The sequence below is a fragment of the Charadrius vociferus genome, unplaced genomic scaffold (genome assembly GCF_000708025.1).
Source record: "Charadrius vociferus isolate BGI_N301 unplaced genomic scaffold, ASM70802v2 scaffold477, whole genome shotgun sequence".
Taxonomy (NCBI): Eukaryota; Metazoa; Chordata; class Aves; order Charadriiformes; family Charadriidae; genus Charadrius; species Charadrius vociferus.
The window spans coordinates 5096442-5120246 of record NW_009649449.1 but is presented as its reverse complement, the minus strand read 5'-3'; the positions used below and the strand labels follow the sequence as shown (position 1 = coordinate 5120246).

Sequence of the window (23805 nt, the reverse complement as noted above, 5' to 3'; positions counted from 1 at the left end):
TTCTGAAAAGACCTAACAGGGCTTAGAGCTTGAAGTCGAATGTTACATTTCTCTTTTTGAGTGTTTTACATCAGTACAGCAGGACAGAGGCTGACTGGTCTTTCAACCACGTTAACAATAGATGTCACCAGACAATTTTATTTGCTTGTCTACCTTTTATCTGCTAAAGTTGATGCTTGATTCATCTCACTATTTGCAATAAAATTTCTGATTTCAGAGAAATATGAATCCTCTTTTTCATCTAAAAGTGCATGGTTGTCTGATTCCGAGTTTGGGGAAGAGGCACTGGTCCCAAGGTGGTTTGTAATGACTCCCGAGTGCTGGCTCACTGCGTGAGAAACAAGAAAAGAGAACAGGAGAAACCATCAGATATTGTCAAAGCTATTATTACGAGGAAAAATAAAGGAGGAACGTTACATAACAATCCTCTCACTAAATATTAATAATTTAACATTTAAGAGAAATCTCATGGACCAAAGCAGCCAAAGGAAGCTCATGTTTTCCAGGTTTGAGCTACAGGGAGACCCCCCTGCAGTGCTGCCTCCAGCTCTGGAGCTCCCAACATAAGAAGGACATGGACCTGCTGGAGCGGGGCCAGAGGAGGCCCCGGAGATGCTGGGAGGGCTGGAGCCCCTCTGCTGGGAGGACAGGCTGGGAGAGTTGAGGGGGTTCAGCCTGGAGAAGAGAAGGCCAAAAAGGGGAGAGCTCAGAGCCCCTTCCAGTGCCTAAAGGGGCTCCAGGAGAGCTGGGGGGGGACTTTTGACAAGGGCATGTATAGGACGAGTGGGAATGGCTTCAAACTGGAAGAGGGGAGATTTAAATGAGATATGAGGAAGAAATGTTTCCCTGTGCGGGTGGTGATCCCCTGGGGCAGGTTGCCCCGAGAAGCTGTGGCTGCCCCATCCCTGGAGGTGTTCAAGGCCAGGTTGGACGGGGCTTGGAGCAACCTGGGCTGGGGGGAGGTGTCCCTGCCCAGGGCAGGGGGTGGCACTGGGGGGGCTTTAAGGTCCCTTCCAACCCAAATTGTCCTATGACACTATGATTCTATGATAACATAAGTGATATTTAGCATTTAAGGATGGTACCTACAATTTAAGAACCACTCTCCGTTGCACAGCTGTCTGCCTATAACTTTCCATATCTTTTTCCTAGGCGGGGCAGTCACTTAGTTGGCTTCAGCACGGGGATTTCTTCCTTCAGTTTTTATCTTAAGTCAAAGTAAATTTACCTTCTTGAACTTCACAAAATGCATTTCAGTTTGAGAACTCTTGGTAGAGCTTGGCATGTCCACATCAGCGATGTACCAGGAGCTCTCCCAGTGCGAGGTTACGCTCTCTGGACAGAGTGCCCAGGAAGTTACTGTGACGATCACTATTTTACGGACTGGAAAAGGCCATGTATCAGTAATACCTGACAGGAGCGTGGCAGGGCTGAGGACTGTGCATCAGTGCATGTGTCTTACAATTATGCTCTGTGGACAAGCGCACCTCTGGCTGCCTGAGGAGTCGGCGTTTGGTTTTTGCCGACTTACGACATTCAGCCTTAAGAAACAGTGCTTTCCATAAAGGCTTCTCAGAGACCAGAGAGACCAGCCCATGGTGTCTTCTCCCTCCAGTGCCCCGACAGAACCGCACAGGGACGCCCCTTCCTACCTGGAACATTCTCGTGTTCGTGTTTCTTAAGATGTCGGTCCAAGTTGGTCTGCTGCCCAAAGCACCGGTTACACAGGTGACATTTGAATGGCTTCTCCTTGTTATGGATGTTTCGAACGTGCCGCTGGAGGTTGGAGGAAATGCTGAATGACCTGTCACAGTATTTACACCTGAAAAATAGAAGCAAATGCCAAAGAGTGCAACGTGAGGAAAAAAAAAAGAAAAAGAAAAATCTGACTATCAGAAAACCAGAAAATGTCGGTCTATAAATCTTTACTCAGCTGAGGACCTGGGAAGCACAAGGCATTAATCATTCCAGACAAATCTGATATTATTGTTATTCAAGGAGCACAAAGAAAGGATTAGGATTAATTAAGAAGTGAGCCGTCCAAACAAATAAGAATTTTAAACAAAATAATTACTTTTCCACACATGAATGTAAAAATAAGAAAGGTGAATTTATTTCTTCCACCCTTCTCATTTTGTAGGGGAAGTAGGTGAAATATGGCTGTGGAGGGAGGACAAAGAAGACAGAAGAAGAAAGAAGGGAGATTAAATGTATAAAATAGTTATTAGCTAGCATATCCCTCCATGACACAGTTATCTGGACATACAGAAAACTCCAGATTTATTTGTGAAATTCCTTGTGGTACTCAAGATCTAGGCAGTACAGCATGCCTTTAAAGGTAATTATGGTTATTATTACAGTACAATAGCTCCCAAGAAATACTCCGTAGTTCCCAAAAAGGGTAAGATTTACTCCTGTGTAGCGAATATCTGGTTTAGGATGAAAAAATGTGGACCGTAAGGAGCCAAGCCAGAATGTTTAGGGAAACTGCTGAGTGAAGAAACGTTCCCTCTTTGAAAGGAACCTCTGCAGGACCCACGGTAGGTGTGCTGGAAGCTCGTTCCAAGCTGCCGCCCCCCTCTCTGGATTCAGGTTCCCCTCAAATAAAAACAAGGCTTTGCTAAACCGTGGTGCTTTGTGAACTTGGACCTCGACTCCTCTTGCAGCGCAGAACAAGAAGGCAGCCAGTGTACTGAAGAGGGCAGCTTCGAGCCACAATGCAGAGTTTCAGCAGTAAAGCTATAGAAAATCTAATTCCTCTTTGAATCTGCCTGAATCCCTCATTAGATCTCCCTTTAAATACGTCATTTGTACCTCAACAAAGCTGCTTTCCTCATGGCTCTACTTCCAAAACCCATGAGAAGTAGAAGCCTTTCTCTGCTACAGACCTCTGCAAATCCTCTACACTTACAGGACAAAATAAAAACTGTTCTTAAGCCCTCGTAATTCCAGAACAAAACCGCTTGCTTTAGCAGAGCTGCTCTGTGCTCCTCTAACTGAGAGCAAAATTTGTCAGTCACTGAGCTGAGCTACCATGGGATACGGCATGAAGATGGTGGCGCATTCGGGCACGGTTTAGGGATGCCATTAGTTCACGGTGTGAAGAGGGCACACAGAACCCATCCTGTGCCTCTGCCATTCAAGTAGGAAACTGGAATTGCCTTGACTCTACGGACAGAGTATTGTTTCCTACAAACACCGCAGGTTGAAATGCAGGAAGGAGGTTTAAGTGTAAAAATTCTATGCTGTGAAACACACACGCAATTTCCAGATGTGCTACAGCTGTGATTTTTATTTGGTCTCTAAAAATAAATTGGTATTATTTTTGGAAATAGCATAGATGCATTTATGAAACACTCTCCTCACTGAATGTTTATGGATTCCATGTCCACCTCCGAATTTCCTACTGTTAAATCACCAAAAAGAATGAAGATAGTTCGAATAATGAACCTTTATTATGACTAACCTAGGAAGAAAGCAAAATCTCTTTTTAAACCACAGTTTCCTCAGCCTTCAAAAGTTTTTCTTTATAATTTTTTTTTTCAAAAAACCCCTCGAATTGAACAACCAAGGAAAACAAGACGTTATTTGAAGATCAGCAAGAGTAAGCACAGTTTATATACGGAGAGTTAAACACGCGCAGACTTCCCGCTCTCGTTCTCCTCCTATCTGCTACCAACCAATGAGTCTGCTTTCGGCGGCTGCCAGGCTGCCGCGGCTTCTGCCGTTCAGCGCTTCAGAAACCTGGAATGGCCCGAACAGCCCGTACCCCGACATCCCCGTTATTCTACAGGACTTCCATAAGCAGTTTTGCCCAGTTCAGTTGTACGGGTGTCGCACCCGCAGCCCCCTCCTGCTCTCCGCTGACGCCCAAAGCTTCCCCCGCTCCCGTCCCCACCAGCTCCGTGCCCTCCTGAACCAAACCCTCCCTCGGCGGTGCTTGCCCGCTGCCGGGCACAGCGGGGGCGCGGGGGCTCCTGGGCGCCGCCGTGCTTACGGCCGTCGCGGCTGCCCACGCCGGCTCTCGCCCGCATTACTCACAGCTCCAGCGACTTCAAAGGCAGCGCCTGCATGCGTCAGGCAAGAAAGACCCGGCCTCCCGTATGTCAATTTATTTAGATGTTCAGGAAGTCTTTGAAAAGTTTCCTTTGACAGGTCCTTGCTCTAACTATGAGCTATGTGGATCCAGGTTAGGGTACGGAGAAAGGATAAAGAGCTTGTTAAAAAAATAGGAAACAGAGGGGCATTGGAAAGGAGCAATAGCTAACGTCTGAGAGCAGAGGGATGAGGGAGACGTACTGTATTATTTGTGGTCCCAGAGGGGTCAGTGCTTGGATCTCTGCTGGTTTTAATCTCAATAAATGACCCAGATAGAGGAACCAGCTTAAATTCAGGGAAGAGGTGAACACAGAGGCAGGAGAAGTATAAAACTCAAAAGAAGTGGTATTTGCTTTGTAAACACGCTGACAGAATGCTAATAAAGTTTCTTCCTTATCAGTTTAAAGTAACACACCAATGGGCTAAAAAAATATCAAGTGGGAGTGAATGGTTGCTAAGAAGGAGCCAAAGCCGGAGCTCAGGAGCTCTGAGGAGCGGCGGGCGACGCGCGGGACTGGGGGGGACGCGGGTACCTGCTCCGATACCACTGTAACGGGAAAACCGACAGCAAAACCGGCAATGTACGGGCGAGTAACTGAGCGAATCACCACCCAGCTACGACAGTTCGGTAACGCTTCAGCTGTAGTAAGGCCCTGGACAACGCGCTCTGTAAAGGTTCAACAGCAGGACAGCACTGGCAAAATTCTACACTCATTTGGTGATCACTGTGGGCTTTAAAGACAGAACTGCAGTAACACAGCACAAAACACACGGACCGCTGCTCCTCCCCCGAGTAACTTCTTCATCTCAAACGCATTCATAGCAGGGATGAAGTCAGGCTACATTAAAAAAAAAAAAAAAGAGAAAGAGAAAGAGAAAGAGGAGGTTTTTATCGAGCCATGTGCAATGTTAAACGAGAAGGCAGCAGTCAGCTTTAGCTGTTAGTTTCAGCTTAATGCAGATAACAGGACACGGGGCCTAAAAGGAAATTAAAGAAAAACAAATTAAAAACAGACGTCAGGAAGCACATCTTTATAGGAGGAATCACAACCTCCCAGGCAACGCTTCGGGATGGGGTGTAATTCAGGGATCAATTAGATGGCATCCTGGAGGGAACAGACATTCGAAAGCAGAAAATAAAATCTCGCTAAATCAAACAGCTTTTAGTTGCTCTTAGCCCAGGTTCTACGTAGCTTATGCGATTCTGCGATTCCAGAGAATGAAAGCAAAACCAAGAAGCAAACCCACAGCTACAGCACACCCTTATGTTCATGCGCCCCGAGCGCAGCGACCTTCCCCCAACGCTGCCTCTGCCGGGCTCGGCTCGGGAAGCGCAGAATGACAACAGTCCTATTTTTTATGACCTGAGTTCCCAGTTAAGGCTGACGTGATTTCACAAGCCCTACTTATTTTGCAAATAAATGCAAAAATAATTGCAAAAAAATCTTTTTTTTTTGAAAGAAACAGTGAAGTTTGCCAGTCCTTTTTACCACTGGGTTTTGAAATACATACTGCTGAATTTCAGATTTGCTGTGGAAAAGCAGAGGGAAAAGCAGCACGTGGAATTCTACTGTACAGCACACTGCCTTGCGGTCTTTTCCAATCAGTGGATTTTCAGGGAAGTGAAGTGCATTACGAGGTACTTCTTACTCTTCAAAAAACATGTAGCACTTTCCCTTACAAAAAGAATTAGTTTGCCTCCTTATTGCTCACGTGCTATCAATTCCTACTTTATACATAATTAAATAGACCCCTCAGAAATTCAAGTGACTTGGCAAAAAACACATGACTTATCACTGACACTCAGGCATCAAAGCCAAAGCACCGCATTTTCTGGCCTGCCTGTTTCTTGACCTACACTTGGACATTTGGTCAGTTTATGTTAGCTTTAAGAACATTTTAATTCATATTTGGATGAATATATAACTCTGACAGAGTCAAAAGAAAAAAACATTTACATGATCATAAGAAAAGTTATAAGAAAGTTATCAGTAAAACGCTGAAAAGTCATCAACCTCCTTTTACCTGCATAAAGTCAGCACTTCAAAAACAAGCTTTCAAAACAGTTATTGCTGCAAAAGTTGGAAATTTCATTTCTCTGAGAGCACAAGAAAATCAATGATAATTAAGCTCTTCTGTAAACGTAGCACCAACTCTCAGGAGTGCTGTTATAATGCAACATTGTCCAGAAGTCAAACCTCTGTTACAAAAAAAACACACAGGCCGTTTTCTGGGAGAAGACCAGATCAAATAAATCTTTATTTTCCTAACCTTTGTTAAGTTGCAAGTCTCCTTTTTTGGAAGAAAACTGAACTAACAATCTCTGAATAATCGGGAGCAAGCATTTTAGTCAGACGGGTGTACAGTGAATACACAGTATTCATTCAAGGCATATCAAATAACGCAACTGAAAAAAATCAGAGCAGGGAATGGTTCCAAAATATATGTCTGCTTTGGAGAGGGTTTTTTTATTTTTAATTTACCTAATGTCTACACTCAAAATTCTGTATGGAAAAAAAAAATGACTCTCCATGTACCAGGGATTACAACGTGGGAGAGAGTAGCTTCTTAAGTTAAACTAAGCATAAAAATTTGATGTATTTGACCATATGGCCTTTTGCTCCTCATAAATTTGTTTGTGTTCCTTTTTATATAATAACTATTACATCAGTTTTGTTGTGAGCTTATGACTGTGTACAGAAATACCATATTATTAGCTACCAAAAATGAAACTGTTGGAATTGTTACTATTGTTCGACAATGTGCAAAACACTTACTCACATGATAGAAAACACAATGCTTGATTTTCAGTGAGCTCTCAATTCATCAGTCACTCAATTTTGCTCATATACGTACCCATTCTAACGGGAAATGTACCAAAGCATATTTGCTGCCGAAGGTTTTTTAAACTGACTGCAAAAGAGTAGGAGAAAATATCGAGGGGGGGAATTCCCACTTGGTCTTCCATGAGAAACATTCCTTCACATACCTGTACACACACAGCCCCTTACATATATTTTCTTGGGAGTTTTATTCAAATTTAAAACACTGACTTACAGAGGAGCCCCTTTCTGAGATGCAGCGCCTGCGTGCGCCCCGCCGAGCGCGACGCCCGGGGAGGAGATGGGCAGTTCGGCCGTGTGCCCTTTCGCACGGACACAGTGCAAACCGCCGTACCGAAATCACATCACCTTGTCCACGACTAGCCGAAAACAGTAGTTCAGCCAACCAAACATGTGAAACGGCGTGTGGACTCCCCTCCTCTCTGATCACTCTTTTTAAACTTCGCAATTTAAGGTCAGACACTCCCTAACTCAGATTTTAAAGCAGATACACTGCTGGGCTTGCCTTTTCTTTTGTTTTTTGATCCACTACTCCGGGCACCTCTGATATGCCTGAGGAGAAGAAAAAAACCGTCTAGCTAGACCCAGCAGTTAACTTACTGGCAAGCCCTTCAAAACAGCCCCATTTTCAGAGACATTCAGCACCTTCGGCTGTCCTTGAGATGAATGGTTAATGTGAGTGTTCAACAACACTGCAAATCAGAGCGCTCATTTGCCAGCGGACATCTAAATATAAGTTAAGTGTCTATCTTCAAGCTGCCAAGCCTGATTATTTTTGGCTGGTACACATAATATACAATCCTATGAATCATTATATGTAATGCTACAGGACCGCGGTATTATGTTGGCACAGCTTTATAGAGAGGAGGAAAAATAACACAGCGGTGAATGAGGAGTGTGTTGGGAAAGGGGTTTTATCTGGGGGACAACATCACCTGTAGGGCTGTTCTCCAGTGTGTGTCCGCAGATGCCGTGTCAGGTTTGCTGAGCGAGGGAAGATCTTACCACAGTACCTGGACAGTGAAAGCCAAAGTAACCATCAGTGCACGACAGTCCTGCCACACCACGTCATTTACAAACACTGTACCACCAGCTGCCACCGACACCGCTCCCGAATCGGAAAATCCCTTTATGCCCTAATAACTCTGGGCACCTACGTGCCGAGGGAGGAAGAGGTGGAGGTAATTAACAGAGCAACGCCCACCCCGGGTAACGGGATGGACAGTGGTGAGATGGTGGTGTAACCCATCTCCATCAGGGGCACAGACAGATGGTCCACTACGCTGCACCACTGAGAAGGGCAGAAAAAGAAAAAACCCAACTGAGACCCAAATGCTGGCTGACTTACTGCTCCTCTTGGAGGCCCGGGAGGTAGACAGGAACCCAGCAAGGATGTAGCGGCCCATCCCCAGCTTCTACCTGAAGGCAGCACCTTCAACCTCCCAAGCCTAAGGTTGAACAGTTGTGTTCCATACCCTTTTGCTGAGTTTCTTCCATCTATTTTTCTAAAAGCTTTTGAATGCACATAAACTTGTGACATCCACAACCTCCTACAACGAGTTCCTCTGCTGAAGTGTGTGTTGTGTAAAACCTCCCGCTTGTTTGAACCTGACGGTCAGTAACTGCATTCGACACTACCAGGTTCCTGCGCTGGGACAGAGGGTTTAATCACTGTCTATTCACATTGTCCGTCCCTTGAGATTTTTATAGATCTCCTTTATAGCCCTCTTTAGTTCCTTATCATACAGAATTTACTTGATTGTCCCTCTCGAAATTCACAGAATTTTCTTTTGGATAAATGCTGCAGCATTGTGTTACTGTTATCGGGACACACTGCTGTGAGTCTGACAGTCTGCTTAGACTAAGGAAGTGCAGCAATAGGAAATGAAATAAGAGAAGGAACTGTGTTCCACAATAAATCTGATTCACAGTAAACTCAAGAGGAAGGGAGGTATAAATAAAAACATTAATTGGGAAATAAAATATTAAGGATGAAGGGTTATGTTCTGCGACTATGAAACCTGACGTCGTAGAAGGAACATAAGTGTAGTCTTTCTTAATTTAAGAGACATTCAGCACCTTCAGATGTCCTTGAGATGAATGGTTAATGTGAGTGTTAATCAACAATGGGAATCTAAATATTGACTTGCTGGTGTATATCTAAATAAAAGTTTAGTCCCTGTTGTAGGTAGAAACCTCAAACTTCTAAATACTTTTGTGGCAAAGTTGAACATAAGAGACGCATCAAACAAACGGTGCGCCCACTCACTGCACCCAAGAAAAATGCAGTGGGAGCCACCCCAAGAACCTCGAGTAGTTGCAGGTAAAACTGCGTAAGCAGATACAGGTTTTTATTCCCCAGTGATCTGCTCTGATACGAGCTTTTAGAGCCGCAATGGATTCACAAATATTTCTGCGGATGCAACTGAGTTTGAAAAAGCGGTTTACTGTATGGCATTTTTTAAATTGCATTATTTTGCATAGCTGAGATTGGACATAGCTGAGATCGCACTCCCATTGGAAACTGTGGCATTTGCTGCCACACACAAGAGACTTGGCTTGGAAAATTCAGTTTGCTTGAGAATCTCCAGATCTGCTCTCAAGGTTATTAAAAATTACAAAGAAAATAGAAGATGCTGATTTTCGACCAGACAAAACAAGCTATTTCAGAGTGAATTAGTCATCAGAATGCTCTGTTCTAATTCTGCTGCTTCTCGGTCTCCCTCCCACCCCTGCCGAGACAGCGAAGATGTCCATGTGAAGCTGCTCTGTTGCCTGCTGGGGTCTGGTGTGGCGTCCCAGCGTGGGCAGCGTTCTCCCAGCGCCGCCTCACCGAGCTGGGGGCACGGTCCCGCTCCTGCGGGGTGCCAGGCCCTTACCTGCAGGTGTAACGCTCCTTGCCCTTGCGCAGGATGGGGTCGGATAGCGTGGGCGGCGGCGATCGGAAGTTGAAGGGGTGATGCGGAAGGGGCTGCAGGGAAGTGCCGGTGTCTGCCTTCATGGCGGCAAAGCTCTCCAGTTTCTCTGTCATTGTTTCTATGGCTGACATCTGCAAGTACAAGGCGAGACCTCACGTCATAAAAATCCACGGGAAGAATAATATCTGATGCGTGAAACACGCCTTTTAGCACTAGTGTGTTGGTCAAAGCCTGTTGCTGCTGTTTGCTCTTACTCTCGGAAGAGAGCTGCGCAGCGTGAACAGAGCCGCTGGACCCAGTCGGGAGAGAGAGGAGCAGCGCATCGGGCTCAGCGAACGCAGCAAAGACACAACCGGCAGTGCCACGCAGTAAGCATCAGACCTTAGAAATCAGGCACGTTTTTACCTTCTGCAACATGCACGCGTTTACTTTCGGCATTTCAGATTAAAAATCATCTCAGAACACGCCTGGCTTCCCTTTTGCCAGGGATGGCACTGCAGTTAGACACCACGGTCAACCGCTGGATGTAGAACTCACCGCCTCAACCCTCCTCTCAAACTCAAAGCCGAGTCTGGGCAAGAAAGGAGGTTCGATTGCTCACACGGCACCCGGTCCCCCCCGCGTGGGCTCAGAGGGGCGGCCGCGGCGAGCCGTGGGCAAACAAGTGGGCAGGCGGCCCCAGGTTGGAGAGGAGAGGGAAGTTTTGGGCAGGAGGCAGAAGAATCTTTGCCAAAGCGGAGCGGGAGGGAGCAAGGGGGAGTGTGTGACCGCTGATCGGGGGGCTGAGAAGGAGGAGGGGGGAAAAGGAGGAGTTGAGATCAGACTCAGGACGGAGTCAGTCCACAGAGAGTTTGCCTAGCGAAGAGGTCAACATTTTAGTTATACATAAGGAAGGTTCAGAAGCCAGTAAAGGTGATGGAAGGATGGGTGGGAGATGGCTGACCTTCCTGGGGTGAAAGGGAATTCCAGCCAACATACTCGAGGTGAGCTGCAGCTGGCTGAGTTACAGTTAGGAGGACCACAGCCTACACAGTGAAAGGCTGTTGGGGTGGAAGCGGTGGGCACACAGGCCCGGAGATGTGACGCCAAATAAAGCCCTTCTGGGTGCTCTTATCTGCTTTAGTTCGTAGGACTCGGCAACGGCCATGTTCTCATATAAACACCACACCAGTAAGAGAGAGAAAGGGAAAAACCTGGAGATACAGGAGAATGGGAAAGCAAAAATGGAAATAAAAAAGTTGGCCTGTGTGCAAAAAAGAAAGGATACACATAAAAATCCCACCTAAAGAAAACCACTTTTACTTTCATTAGAGCAAAAGGGGAAATCCAAACCCAAGAGAGAAACGCAACTCGGAGGACTACGCTGACATCTCCAACGTTCCATTTTATGCACTCCTGAGAGCCCTTTCGAGATACCAAGCAGAAAACAGGGATAAAACAAACAAGGCAGCAATAAAGCTGCCTCCTCGCCGCAGCTGACATCACCGGGAAGGAGGGAGCACCGGGGGAGAGTCAGCCCGAGAGCTGGGGGGACAGCGAGCGAGCGGAAGGCAGTAGGAAGCCATATATCAAATCTGGATGCTCTATTGTACAGGAAGGGCTGACCTTTTGCACGTTTACACTTTATTAAACTGGGCTCAGGGGGGGCAGAGCGGGGGGGAAGAGAGCCAAGATATTGTTTAAAATGTATGACTATAAAAAAAGTTGTCTTAATCACCAAAGAATACATTGTGGAAGGCTGACAACCATTCATAAGCTGTAAAAAAGAGGAGTAGTAAAACCCATTTCTCGATAATAGATCCACGGCCCCTTAGTTGGAGGCTCCCAGCCCATGATAAATAGTAAGTAATACTTAGCGCCAGCCACTTGAAAAGGTTACTTGATCATTTACAGCAAAAGCTCTGCCCCAGCTGCCAGTCATGTAACAAAACCATCATGTTAAAATGCTATCCGGATCTTTCAGAGCTATGCCACTCAGCCCTTCGCTGGAGTACCTGGAGATATCTTTTGTTGTGCCCTGTTCTTTAGGCACTTAGTCAGAGATGTTTGCTGGCTTGATAGCCGTAGGCTTATTTTAAAATTCTAAACACCGGCCATAGCCTCTCCAGTGGTAAAGGCACTTTGCTATTTAGGGAACAACCGCCTGGTTATAATAAAAAAGAAGGGGAAAAGAAAAGAAACTTAACAGGTGAGAAAAGGTTTTCCATTAAGTTATCAAAAAGTTACACCATTTATTTATGTTGTCCAGATTTTCATTTAAAATAGACAATGTAAGAATAACTCCCATCAGAGCAAAGAAACTACTGTCGACGGCTGGCTAAGAAATAAAGTTGCCTGAAATTCATTTCCAGAGAGAAATCGTCTTCTGAATGCTCAGTCTTTATCACATCTTTTGGCTTAATCGCATCCCACCCAGGGCCCTCTGTGAGAGCTGGGGAATTATTCACAGAAGAAAAGGCTGAGACCAGACTTGTGTTTAGAGGGAGAGAAAGACACGTAGAGCGCGCTTTGAATCGACCCGGTGTATGAACGTTGGTGCTAACGAAGACAGAAGAAGGAGCCCCTGAAAATACGATTTCTTAGGAAATGATCCAGGTCGATATTGGATGGGGGTCTGGTAGTAAAAACCTCACGTATGACCTGTCTTCGCTCACCGTATTTGAAATGCCTGATTGATTACACAGCATGGGAACAGCAACTCTCCAGACCAAGTGATCTGTACGCAGCGACCCGCTTCATTAGAAAGTAGTTATCAGGAAGTTTCAGGCTCAAGCGATTGTAAATTTTAGGCTATTCTGTGTGATAAGCTATTAGAGATAACCAGACCTTCCACATCTTTTCATTGCCATGGGAAGAGGACGTGGTCAGGATTTCAGGAACAATGTTAATAACCTTCCACCCAATGCTGCTGCAACTCAGGGTCTGTACGCTTCTCATCGTCTCGTTGGGTTGCTTTGCCACACTAGCTCCTCCCCGCTATCAGATTCTTTACAGGCAGATATCCCCACTATTCTAACTCACACAAACACAGGATGTTCCTGGCCAGCCTGTCACCATTATCCAGCCTGTATGAAGGAAAAATCGGGGGAAGTTATTAACCAAACTCTGAGGCTGATGCGAAACAATGAGGGAACTAAGTTTAGCTGTGAAAGCAACCAGGATCCAGCTTTCACAAACCTGCAAGTTATTTATCTAAGGTGGGAAACATTATCAGAGGAGAACAATGCATGTGAATATAAAGGAGAGTACAATACGGAGCGCAGAGCTCAGCTCCCAGCATGTGCTCGCTGCCGGAGAGACGGGGACAGCCGGCGAGCGCCACGCCGGCGGGATGTCGGGCAGCGCGGGGCAGAACTCGCTGCGTTGTCATTATGGAGCCAGGAATCCTGAGGGCCAAGAGTGACATTGCTTCTTGGGGAGTTTCGCTATCGCTTATGAGATAAGGAGTTTTGTAAACTGGGGTTGATCCTCATGAACAGTCCTGCTCGCACAGGACTTAGTTGTGCCTTTCAAACACTCCGGGGCACAGCCCTGGCCCGGCCGCACTGTGGGTTGATGGACCGCCATTCCCGGTCCACTGTCGAATGGGAAAGCTGTCCCCCAGCGCTTCCCATTGCTCTGCAGTGACTCAGACCTGACAGAGACGCAGAGGGAGCGAATACCTGTGGGCGGTCAGCAGAACAGAGACTGGAGCAGCTGTGCGGGAAGGAGAGAATAAAAGTTCTCCGTCAAGAGCCCCATCACCTCTTGGCGCAGAACTGAACTCTGACTCCCCACCGCTCAGCCCTTTCACGCTTTCTAGAGGACGTAAGGGAACGTCAGGCAGATATAAAATGCTGCTGCTGTGATGCTGGAGAGTCCTTCTCCACTTTGCGCTACTGCAAATGACTGCACCCAGTGTTCCCAACAGAAAAATTATGCAGGCATGCTGGCAGGTGAAAGGGGGGTTTGGCAGACCACGTGAGTTGTCCAGACCTCACCCCTGTTCTTCTGTTAATGCAAAAGAAACAGCAAAGCATAACTACCACCATCCTCAAACCCGGTATGAAATTAAAAGTATCTGAAAGTAACCAGTGGAAAATAGCGGAGTTTCCAGTTGGGCCCTTGGACAAGAGACACCCTGATCCAAGAGACCTGGTTGCACCAGCTCCACCTCGAACCCCGTGACATTCCATCAACACCACAGTACAATGTCACTGCTTTTACCTGGGGGTGAAAAAGCAGCGGGGAGGGTCGCAGGTACTTCTCCTTTAGGGCACCCACAGGATCTGTCACCTTCCGCTTCTCCACCCTGCTGGACAACAAGACAGAGGGTTACATACCTTACAGGGCTACAGGCGGCAAAGAAATAGACAAACCATTTGCAGAGGCGTTTAAATTCTATATATGAGACTATTCGCCTATTGACACAAATGTCTTTATTCCCCTTCTCCTGGATGCTACAAATTATGACCCACAAGTTACCCCGCAAAAGGCACTGCAAACAATATGAACATGGATCCTCTTCTTTAGGCAGTATTTTTTTAGCCGTCAGACTGATGACTACGAAAACGTTTTGATCTTTCTATGTGAGAACTAATGCCTTTGCTATAGTGGTTTATAAGACTCTGCCGTTGTGAAATGTCAGGGAAAAAAACTACGTTTACAGCAAAAGCAATGTTTAAGTGGGAGAAGCTTTAGAGTCCACAGCAGGCAGCCACTGCACCGAAAAAATTTGTCTTTGAGAGTCTGTCTTTATCTTAAGAGTTAACACCGGGTCAGACTTCGCAGCCCCGAGTGTGCTGCAATCATTAGGTGTTTCATATTTATTTCCTCCCTTGCAGCTGAGACATAATTTGCATTGAGTTTCTTTGGCAAGCACACGTGGACAACAATTTAAAAAGTTAGGAACTGGTGGGCGATCTCTGAAGTGACTTAGGAACCCGAGTTCTTCTGATGACGCTTTAGGCCAGTCAAATATTCCATGCTCGAGCACCTCACCATGCAGAAAGGATCCTGACTCCTATTTTTGAAAATACTGGCTTTGCTTTCACAAAATATTCTACTTGCAGAGTAAACCGTGGCGTGGAATCACCAAAAAGAGAAACTGCAATGTCCTCTATGGGAAAAAAATATCATGAAAGTAACTCCAATAAATGCAGCTGCATCTTTAAATTACTGGAATAGAGTCCATCTCAGCTAAACCAGCAGAAATCCAACAGCAACAGTAATTTTAACTACATTAGTCCAGCACAAATGAGAGCAAATTATTTTGCAGCATTTCAGCTGACTGGTGTGTGGATCAAATTACCAAAGAGTTTAAAAGAAGAGTCGTGCAGAGTGCTATTTAGCAAACTGTACTTAATCTGCATTTAATTTTTCTGAGGTGGAAGCAAAGAGAAGAGCCGGGCTGGAAGTGAAGTCAGAATGACTGCGCTTCGGAAGGCACCTGTTTTTACAGGCGTGAGTTTTCAGAAAAACAACGATCTGTAAAACAATACGTAAAAAGTTTCTCCCTGGCACGAGGTAAAAGTGCAAACCGCGGCTGGCGGCAGCGCGGGCGGTGCGGCGGGGGGCAGCGGCGATGCCGGGGATGCCGGCGGGACCCCGCAGCGGGCGGCCCGAGGGACAGCCCCTCCTGCGGCAGACACCCAGAGCCTCAGCGAAGCGGCAGCGTTTCACACGGCTTCACCATCTCCCGGTGCCGGGAACGAGAACACAACCACCGTACAAACCTCCTCATCAGAGCTGAATTCCGCAGCGACCAGGGGATTAAGCTGATCTTTTCAGCCCAGTGCCTGAGAACGTTACCTTAACGAGGCTGAGCTAAAAACTGCACTGATTTCAGGCTGTCTGGCTGCATTAAATTATATCACCAGGAGAAAATGTCAAGGATTTAAGTGGCCTTTGGGAGAAAAATGAAGGAGCCAAATGATGTGAGAGAGTCTGATAAAGAGAAGTTTAGAAACAAAATATTTCCATATTTTTTAGGCTGTGACTTGGAAGCTCTGCTGTTTAGCTCATTACATCAGGAGTCTGATTCGCGAGCAACTCCACCGCCGACTTTCTATTTTAATGTATTACTAAAACTATGTGCGTCCCATGGAATGCAACAAATGATGCCCCCATCCTTCACTTCCATCTGTCTTCTGGACCTTTACGGTTTTCCCGAGGCTGCTATTTTAATTGGCAACGGCTTTTTCAGCCCATGTTATTTTAACATTCCTAGTGAGAATGCCCAGAGGTGGCAGGATCCTACGCTAACTCGAAGCATTTGCCTTTCTATCCCATTTATTTATTTTTTTCCAGAAGTTCTCTCTACAAAAATAAATGCCGGACTATTTACATCATTACTTATTTTTCCAGGAGGAGATGACCACGGTGGGTCCCAGACAGAATACATCACGCGTCCCGGGTTGTGATGTAGCCCTTTCCATCACAGACGGTAAGCATGTAAGCAAGCAACACAGCGTCGACCCCGCGAGCGCTGGCAAAGCGAGAGACGCTTTCTTAATAGCCAGCAACGAGGGCTCACTAATCCTCATCTCAGCTGACAGTTCTTTGGCCCGGCTAGACATTGACATCATTTTTTCCCACAGTTATCAGCCGTACAATAGCAGCGATGTGGTGACATAGGTGCTGCTCTCCTGGCCGGCACTGAAGGCCACAACACCCGTTGCTGTTCGCAGCCCTTTGAAGGCTCAAGCGACCCGTCCCGGCGCTGACATAATCGCTCTGCGGTGACTACGAGTCTTCCCAGCGCTAAGAGAAGAGCGGCTTCTGCAGCGCGTCCCTGAGCTCGGCTCACCGTGCGGCCCCGCGGCACGCTGTGCCCACCGGGCTCACGTAGCGCCAGAGCAAACCGGTCCCTTCCAGCAACTGGCTGTTCGGTGAGACACCGAATCCAGGAACCTCCTGCGCCAAACCCACGGACCGAAATGGATGTTATGAAGCATCCTGTCCTAAGGGAGAATTAATTGCCATGCTGATGTCTAAATCAAATAGTTCAGGACACTGTTTTCACTCAAGTTTGCTAAAAACATGCAAACGGTATTTGCTCCGTGACAAACACACCTCATCCCCAGCGGGAGGGCAGGAACGGAGTGCCGCCGCCCGGGTGGGTAATAGGCAAACTTACTGGCACCCTCACCATAAGGCTTAAAACAATTTTCCTTTAGAAACAGGTTGTACAAAAAGCTCTAAACCAAGAAAAGAATCAGGTCTTCCCTGTACATCTTCTGAATTCATTCCTTCTGGAATTTTAACTGGCATTGGATAACTTCCCCCCCTCTGCTTTAGACATGCCTTCCCCGTTCCGCTTATTCTAGGCATGACGCCAAAAATCGGGTCTTCCTCAATAACCACTCATTTCGAGTGAAGCTAGAAACCCCCTCTTGTCTTCTACCAAAGGTAAGTCTGCAAGAAACAAATCTGGGAGAGATCTGGATAATAACACGCTACAGTGTGTTATCACAGTACTTGTTACTCCAGACTTAAAAAAGTTTCAAATGGCTGAGTCCACTCCAGCGGCTCCTATGAACTGAAAAACTCTAAGAAAAGGAATTAGAAAGAAAAAGGGGGGTGGGGAGGAAGAAAGGTGAAGTGGCTCACAAAAGGCCATCAAGTCAGGCAGTGGGAGAGCTGCATTTCCAGGCTCCCAGGGCTCCTGACTCATTCCCGAGCCATGGGAGCCCGGGCTCTGAGGCATCTGAACTCTGCATTCTTATCGAATCAAACCTCTGGAATTTCCCCAGCAGAAGTGCCATCTTAGTGTTGGCTCGTGGGAGAGTCCTTAAATAGGTCAAGTTTCTTCTTTATCAAAATAAGGATGCGTTCCTTATACATATTGATTATGAGTACTCCTTTCAATTATTCAGCCCTTTCGATTCAGAAAATTCAACGTGCCGTGACAAAGGAGAGAGAGGTACCATCAGCTGCAGCAGACTTTCACCCTCTTTCTAAACAACCTACGTCCCGATCTGCCTCAAGTTGTGATGTCAGCTAGAAAATTAGCTCATTAAAGGAAACGTTTAAGGCAGGGTATGTTAATACCTGTATATGGGGTCCATGAAAAAGGGCGATGGCTTAGCGTAATGCAGGGACGGCTGCTGAGGCAGTTGAGACTGGGAAATCTTGGGTAAGACCTCACTTGCCATTAGCTTCCTCTCCCCATAAATGTGGTTTTTCCGTGGCTCTCTTCCTCCGTTCTGACTGGCTCGGATGCGGTTGCCAATGCTCAGATCCAGTGGCTGTTCTTCCCCTGAGGATGGGGCTGGCAGGACCTTAGGTGGCGGCAAGATGGGCTTAATCTCTTTTGGCTTTGTGGTGAGATCGAAGGGCGACTCTGAGCTGGTGCTGCCTACTTTGTGGAGGTCCCTGGGTGACTTTGGTTCTGCCTTGACCAGCAAGTTGTGATTGAGGGTCCGCTCCGTAAAGGGATAGAGTGAATGGGGGAAATTGGGGAGGAACTGAAAAGGGAACATGGAATGATACGGGAGCGAACCCATCTTTTTCTCCTGCATCCCCATAAAGCCAGGCCCGAAATATTTCTCTGCGATGGAGGCGATAGCTTTGATAGAGTCATTAGCTGCTCCCGTGGTAGGTAGCAGGTGCTCTTCGGGGGGAGGAAAGAAGGAATGCTGAGAATAGAAGAGAGGGATCTCGCTCGTGTTGTTGGTGGAACTTGCAGACACAGAGCTGCTGACAAAATCTGGCTTGCTCTCAATTTGTTTGCTCTTATCTTTTGTTTTGTCCCTGTCACTCTCCGCATCGCTGTCCAGGTCAGAACCGGTGCCAGTAGTGGTGTCCAGATCTGTGCCTGTGGTTGTGTTGACATCCTCAAAGTCACTGCCATCGGACATGTCGCTGTTCCTGGCTTTTAGCTTCTCCAGGTAGGAGTTTTCCAGGCTGCTTTCGCATTTCTCCTCTCCTGACGCGGCCTGGTTGCTGTTGCTCACCGCGGAGATCAGGGGAAGCGCTGGGTTCCCAAGGGGGCTCGGGAGCTTTGCGTCTTGAGTGTGGTTGAGGGGACTTTTGAGCAGTTGCGTGGGCGGTAGCAAGGGGGGCCTGGGGTAGAGAGACGGCGGGAAAATCCCTGGGAACCCCGGAGTGAGGGCGGGAAATGCCGGGGGGGCAGGTGAGAATGGAAGACCCCCCGGGTGCGGGCGGGATGGAAAATAATCATTAAATCCCAGGCTGGCATGATTGAGGTTGGGAGAGGGCTTGGATTTGTCCATCATGGAAGTGGGCGTTAGGGGTAGGCCGGGGGCAAAAATGCCCCCTGGGCTGTAATGGTTCTTGCCCTCGCAGAAGCGCCGGTGCTTGTTGAGAGAGGAGGTAGTGCTGAACATCTGGCCGCAGTCCTTGCATTTGATCTGGGTGCGACAGTCCGCGTGCATCCGCTTGTGACGGCAGAGGTTGGAGAACTGCGTGTAGGATTTGTGACAGACCTCACCTAAAGCATCAACAGAAACCAACAACAAAAGCGATATGAAATTAACAGGAAATGGCAGAGAATTCGTGAGGAGCTTCCCCAGCGTCCCCCACCCCCCCCACCCACCCCGGAAACCCCCTTTCCCTAAAGAGAGAAGAGAAGAGGCAAAAGCAGGCGGTAGCTGCACGCTGCGCTGGATCTCCCGAAACCCGGCTCCACGCTTCTCCTGCTACGGCATCCTTCCCTCCCTGATTCTCGCACACCGTTCAGCTTCTTGGCGCTCCAGCTCTCCCTAACGAGTCCCTCTGGTCTCCAGCAGGTGGGAAAAGCTGTCTCCCTCTTTAAATGCTCGGAGGGGACTCAGCCTCCCCGGGCTGGGATCCCGGCTGCAGCCAGAAAAGGAGGCGGCAGCGCCGGGAGCCCCGGCCGAGGGGCAGCAGCGCGGGAGACCCGCAGGGACAGCCGACCGAAAGCAACGCTTCCTCTGAAGCCCATCCATCGCCCGGAGCCACGGCGGCTCATCCCAGAAATACCACCAGCCCTCCCTCTCAGCAACCCCCTTCCGAGAGAACCTCTCAACAAACGACTCTCTACAGCAACCTGAGGGGACACACTACTCCTGCTCAAACTTTTTTTTTTTTAATTTTCCATATAGATAATCATGCGTTTTAATAAATTCTCTTAGTTAGTCTGTTTTCCCTGTAGCCCTGGCATGGCAGGGAGTGCTGAAGGCTGAAGGGGGAAGAACTTTGCCTCACTGAATGAACCCTACCCTTTCTTAATGCCATTCATAGTCAGTAACCACTCCACAGGGACGTTCTCCAAACCCTTTGCCAGCCAGGCCTCAGCTCAGCTAGCAGCGGGAAGAGATCCTGCATTCGTTAAATTAGTAAGACACCCTAGCAACGCGCTAAGTTAACGCCCCATCAGCATTTGCCTTAACGACCTGTAAATACCAGGCTTTCAAAATGTGCATTTTTATGACCTCCTTCACCTACAGACTTTGCTGGTGTGGAAGGAACGGGGCACAGTAAGGAAGAAATCCCACCCAAACTTTTCCATATAGCAAAACACTGTAACTTTTTATTATCTGATGCCTCTTTCAACATAGGAATAAACTCTACTTCTTAGTGAATTAACACACTTCTTTCACCGGAGAACTGCTGTTATCACCCCTTTGTAAACATGGGAACTGAGACAAAGAGAGGGAAAGTATATTGTTTGGAGTTGGGCAGGCAAGGACCCAAATCCAAACTCTCCCGACACCCAGTCCTCCGCCTCAGTGAGGAAGTGGTCCTTCCTCCCTCCCAGCTCCTACTGATAGAGACGCACAAGCCTGACGTGCCCTGTATTTTTTCTAAATCTTTAGGATTTACATCAGTGCTTGACTATCTAATGACTGTCAGGAGAATATTTTACAGGCAGCTCTGAAAACATAAGCGGAAGCCCCTTCTATTGAAATTCAAAGCAAAGGTTACCAAAATTTAACAAATTTGACATGTCAGTTCAAGTGAGCACCCCAAAATTCAGTGGATTGTCACCGAAGGATCTGCTGTGTCAAACTTCTACTGCAACTGGAAACCAAATATGAAGCGTCCTTCCTCAGGCTATTTCAGCCTTTCTGCTTCGGGCTTAGCCCCAGCCCGGCGCTGCGAAGGGAGCACAGCCAGAGGGAGAACCAGAAAGTCATCAGGAGAGTTTCAATGTTTGAGCAACAGCTTTTTCAAAGGAGTATGCTAAAGCCATCCCTAGTTTTGGCAATCACACCTTCAAAACTTGTGTCTGTTCTTCTGAACTACTGTTACTGTATACATGCAGTGTTATGGCTGTTGCATGTATTATTTTAGCTACCTTAGGCTTTCAAAGAAAGGGTTTAGTTAGGGTTTTTTTTATTAATTTTAAAATGTTTTCTTAAAAAATATCTAAACAAAGTTCTTACAGGAAACACTGCTCAATTTTTTTTCCATGAAGTCTATGAGACACAAGAGTCCCTGTTTCTATAGAAATTGAAGCAGAAGGGTATGTCAGCCCATCCGGGCTGTCCCGTGCGCTGCTATCGCGAGGGCTGTGCCTGCCACGGGTGATGCTCAGGGGGACGCGCCGGGCCACCCCCGGTGCCCGCAGCCTGAAGCCAGGACAGCCAGTTCGCTGCTGCCTGTCTCAGGTCTGCCGCTGCTTCAACTGCCCCCCCTCGGTTCTAGAAGGGGTGAGAACATCTCCGGCGCTGGCGGTGGGAGTGACCGCGAGCGTCCGAAGGAAGAGGCAGTGCAGACACCAAAGGAGCAAGGACACCATGGGTAAGGTCCCTCTCCAACTACTAACAATACCCAAAGAAATGTCACATCTGGGTGGATTTCTTTAAAAACGTATGCTTTTCTTTCCAGAACAAAATCACCCCTTTCTAATTTTAACCATCTCCCCTGCCACGTGCCAAGGGATGCGACGTTGTGGTTTAGAAGACACACAAAGTTTATAATAAATGGCTAATTTGCTTAAGGAGGTCATTTCACAACGGAGTGCACTTTCTGTCAGTTTTCACTGGCGCAACACTGTGTCTGTGCTGTTTGCGTTATTTTCATCGCGTGCATTCGCAGAATTACAAAAAAGAAGTTATATTGTTCCCATACAGCAAAACTTCATGAGAAGACTAAGGATAACAAAAGCGAACTCTTCCAAGGGAATGAGGTTCCTTTCTTCCATTTTCCACCCCAGGGAGAGTTGTGAGATACATGATGCTGCACATAGAGATATATGATATATATGATGCTGCACAAGATTCTCTAAAGGAAAGTGCTGTAGGTTCGAGAACTCACAGCATCATTCTATAATAAGGAAAACCGGGTATTTTTTGTTTGAGTCTCCAGTTATACAACGATTCAGTAACTCTGCGTGTAACGCCCTCTCTTGCTGTTCTGTGTTATAAGGTTACAGTTTTGTGGGTTTTTTTTAATGCCAGGTATAATATTGTAAAAAAACAAACAAACAAACCCCCGTCACCCCCTTTCCTCCACTGAGCGGGAAAGGAAACTTCCCAGCGAATGCCGCCTCACGGCTCCCCCGGAGCTGCTAATGGGTTCCATACTCACGCCTGCGACTCCACCTGGCACGTCTGAACCAGGCAGAATCAGTCTCAAGTTGTTTTACGCACTGATTTAGACTGACAACTCCCTAATTCTTATGAGGTGAGAGTGAGGAGATTATGAGAAGAAATCATTCATCTCACTGCAGCAATACTATGAGATTCAAATTATCTCTTTCATGTGCCCGTCATCAAATGAAAGATTGCATCAAAATGAGCAATAAGAGTATTTTTTCTTCCTCCACTGACACCCATCTGATTATCTCTGGACACGTTAATGAAACGAGTCTCCCAGGATACTCTTGCATACTGTTCCCATTATACCAATAGGGAAAAAAAGGCAGGGGTGGGTTCAGTGGCTTCCCCACCGTAACATCAAAGCCCGGAATCAAACACAGATCCCGTTCCGTGCTTGAACTGCACTTTCTGAAGAGTGTCAGGAAGTAGTCCCTAAAGTTTCTGTAGCTTTGTTGTGACACAATCCACTTTTCTGCACAGTTATCAAAATCCAATAGGTGCTGTGTCAATTAAAAAAATATACAACCCTGAGAATGACAAGAAACGAGATGAATGGCTCTCAAGGGAAAATGCCCTTTTGGAAATATTCCACTGAAGAGAGCACTGAGGACACGGTTAATCTGCCATTTATTTGGCTTCCAAGCATTATCTAGACGAAACATGCAGTAAATAAAGAAGGAAAAAAACTCTTTTTAAAAAACACTTTCTTCTCCTCTCTGTGACTATTCCAAATTCTTTACAACGGCTACGGGGTTTGAGGCACCCCTGAAAAACATTTCGATCAGGCCGTGTCAGCTATTTATTTATGTCACCATCCTGAACGTTCAAAAATTATTAAGGAAAAAAAGAAGAGAGAAAGAAAAGATATGAGAAAATGGCATCGCCAGGACTGCTGAGAGACTCAGCTTTTAACTTGTCAAGAAAGTCAAAAACTGCCACGAATGTTTACTGAAAAAACAGGGAGCATGCAAAAAAAAAAAAAAAAAAAATTGCTGCGGAATTTCATCTTGTGCTCTGACCTATAAAATTACAGCGGCTGCTCACAGAGGGACAGCTAGTACTGGGGGGCCCCCGCAGGATACGCGCAATTATAGCGAAAGCCAGAGCTCTGTGATGGCCGTGACAACTTACATATGAAAGGTTTGACAGTACTGTGAATGTGCTTGTGTTGTTTGAGGCCAGAGGAGGTGGCAAAGGTTTTGCCGCAGTCCGGGCAGGCATGGGCCCGCGCGCCCACGTGCTGGGAACGGATGTGCCGCTGGAGGTTGCTGGGGTCGGTAAACACCTGAAAGAGAAAACGCCTTGAGGGAGGGAAACAAAGCGGTAGGGAGAAGAGTCTATATGTGAAAACTTGACTATTTTTTCTGTTTGTTTTTTTTTTTTTGTCACCACCGCTCCTGGCATCGGGAGGGCAGGACATTCGCCCCCGGCTGCCGC

General features: G+C 46.9%; 1 protein-coding gene across 1 annotated transcript in view; it reads right to left on the bottom strand.

The window, feature by feature from the left end:
• The window catches only part of PRDM16 (PR domain containing 16), a 214421-nt gene that overhangs the window by 5159 nt on the left and 185457 nt on the right, over positions 1–23805 (bottom strand). Inside the window, exons 7-13 of the mRNA XM_009889626.1 lie at positions 23500–23653; positions 17891–19292; positions 14066–14153; positions 9821–9990; positions 7877–7954; positions 1653–1822; positions 154–328 (exon numbers count right to left, since the gene is read on the bottom strand). Coding sequence (XP_009887928.1) covers positions 154–328; positions 1653–1822; positions 7877–7954; positions 9821–9990; positions 14066–14153; positions 17891–19292; positions 23500–23653 — 2237 coding nt within the window. The remainder of the gene's footprint in view (positions 1–153; positions 329–1652; positions 1823–7876; positions 7955–9820; positions 9991–14065; positions 14154–17890; positions 19293–23499; positions 23654–23805) is intronic.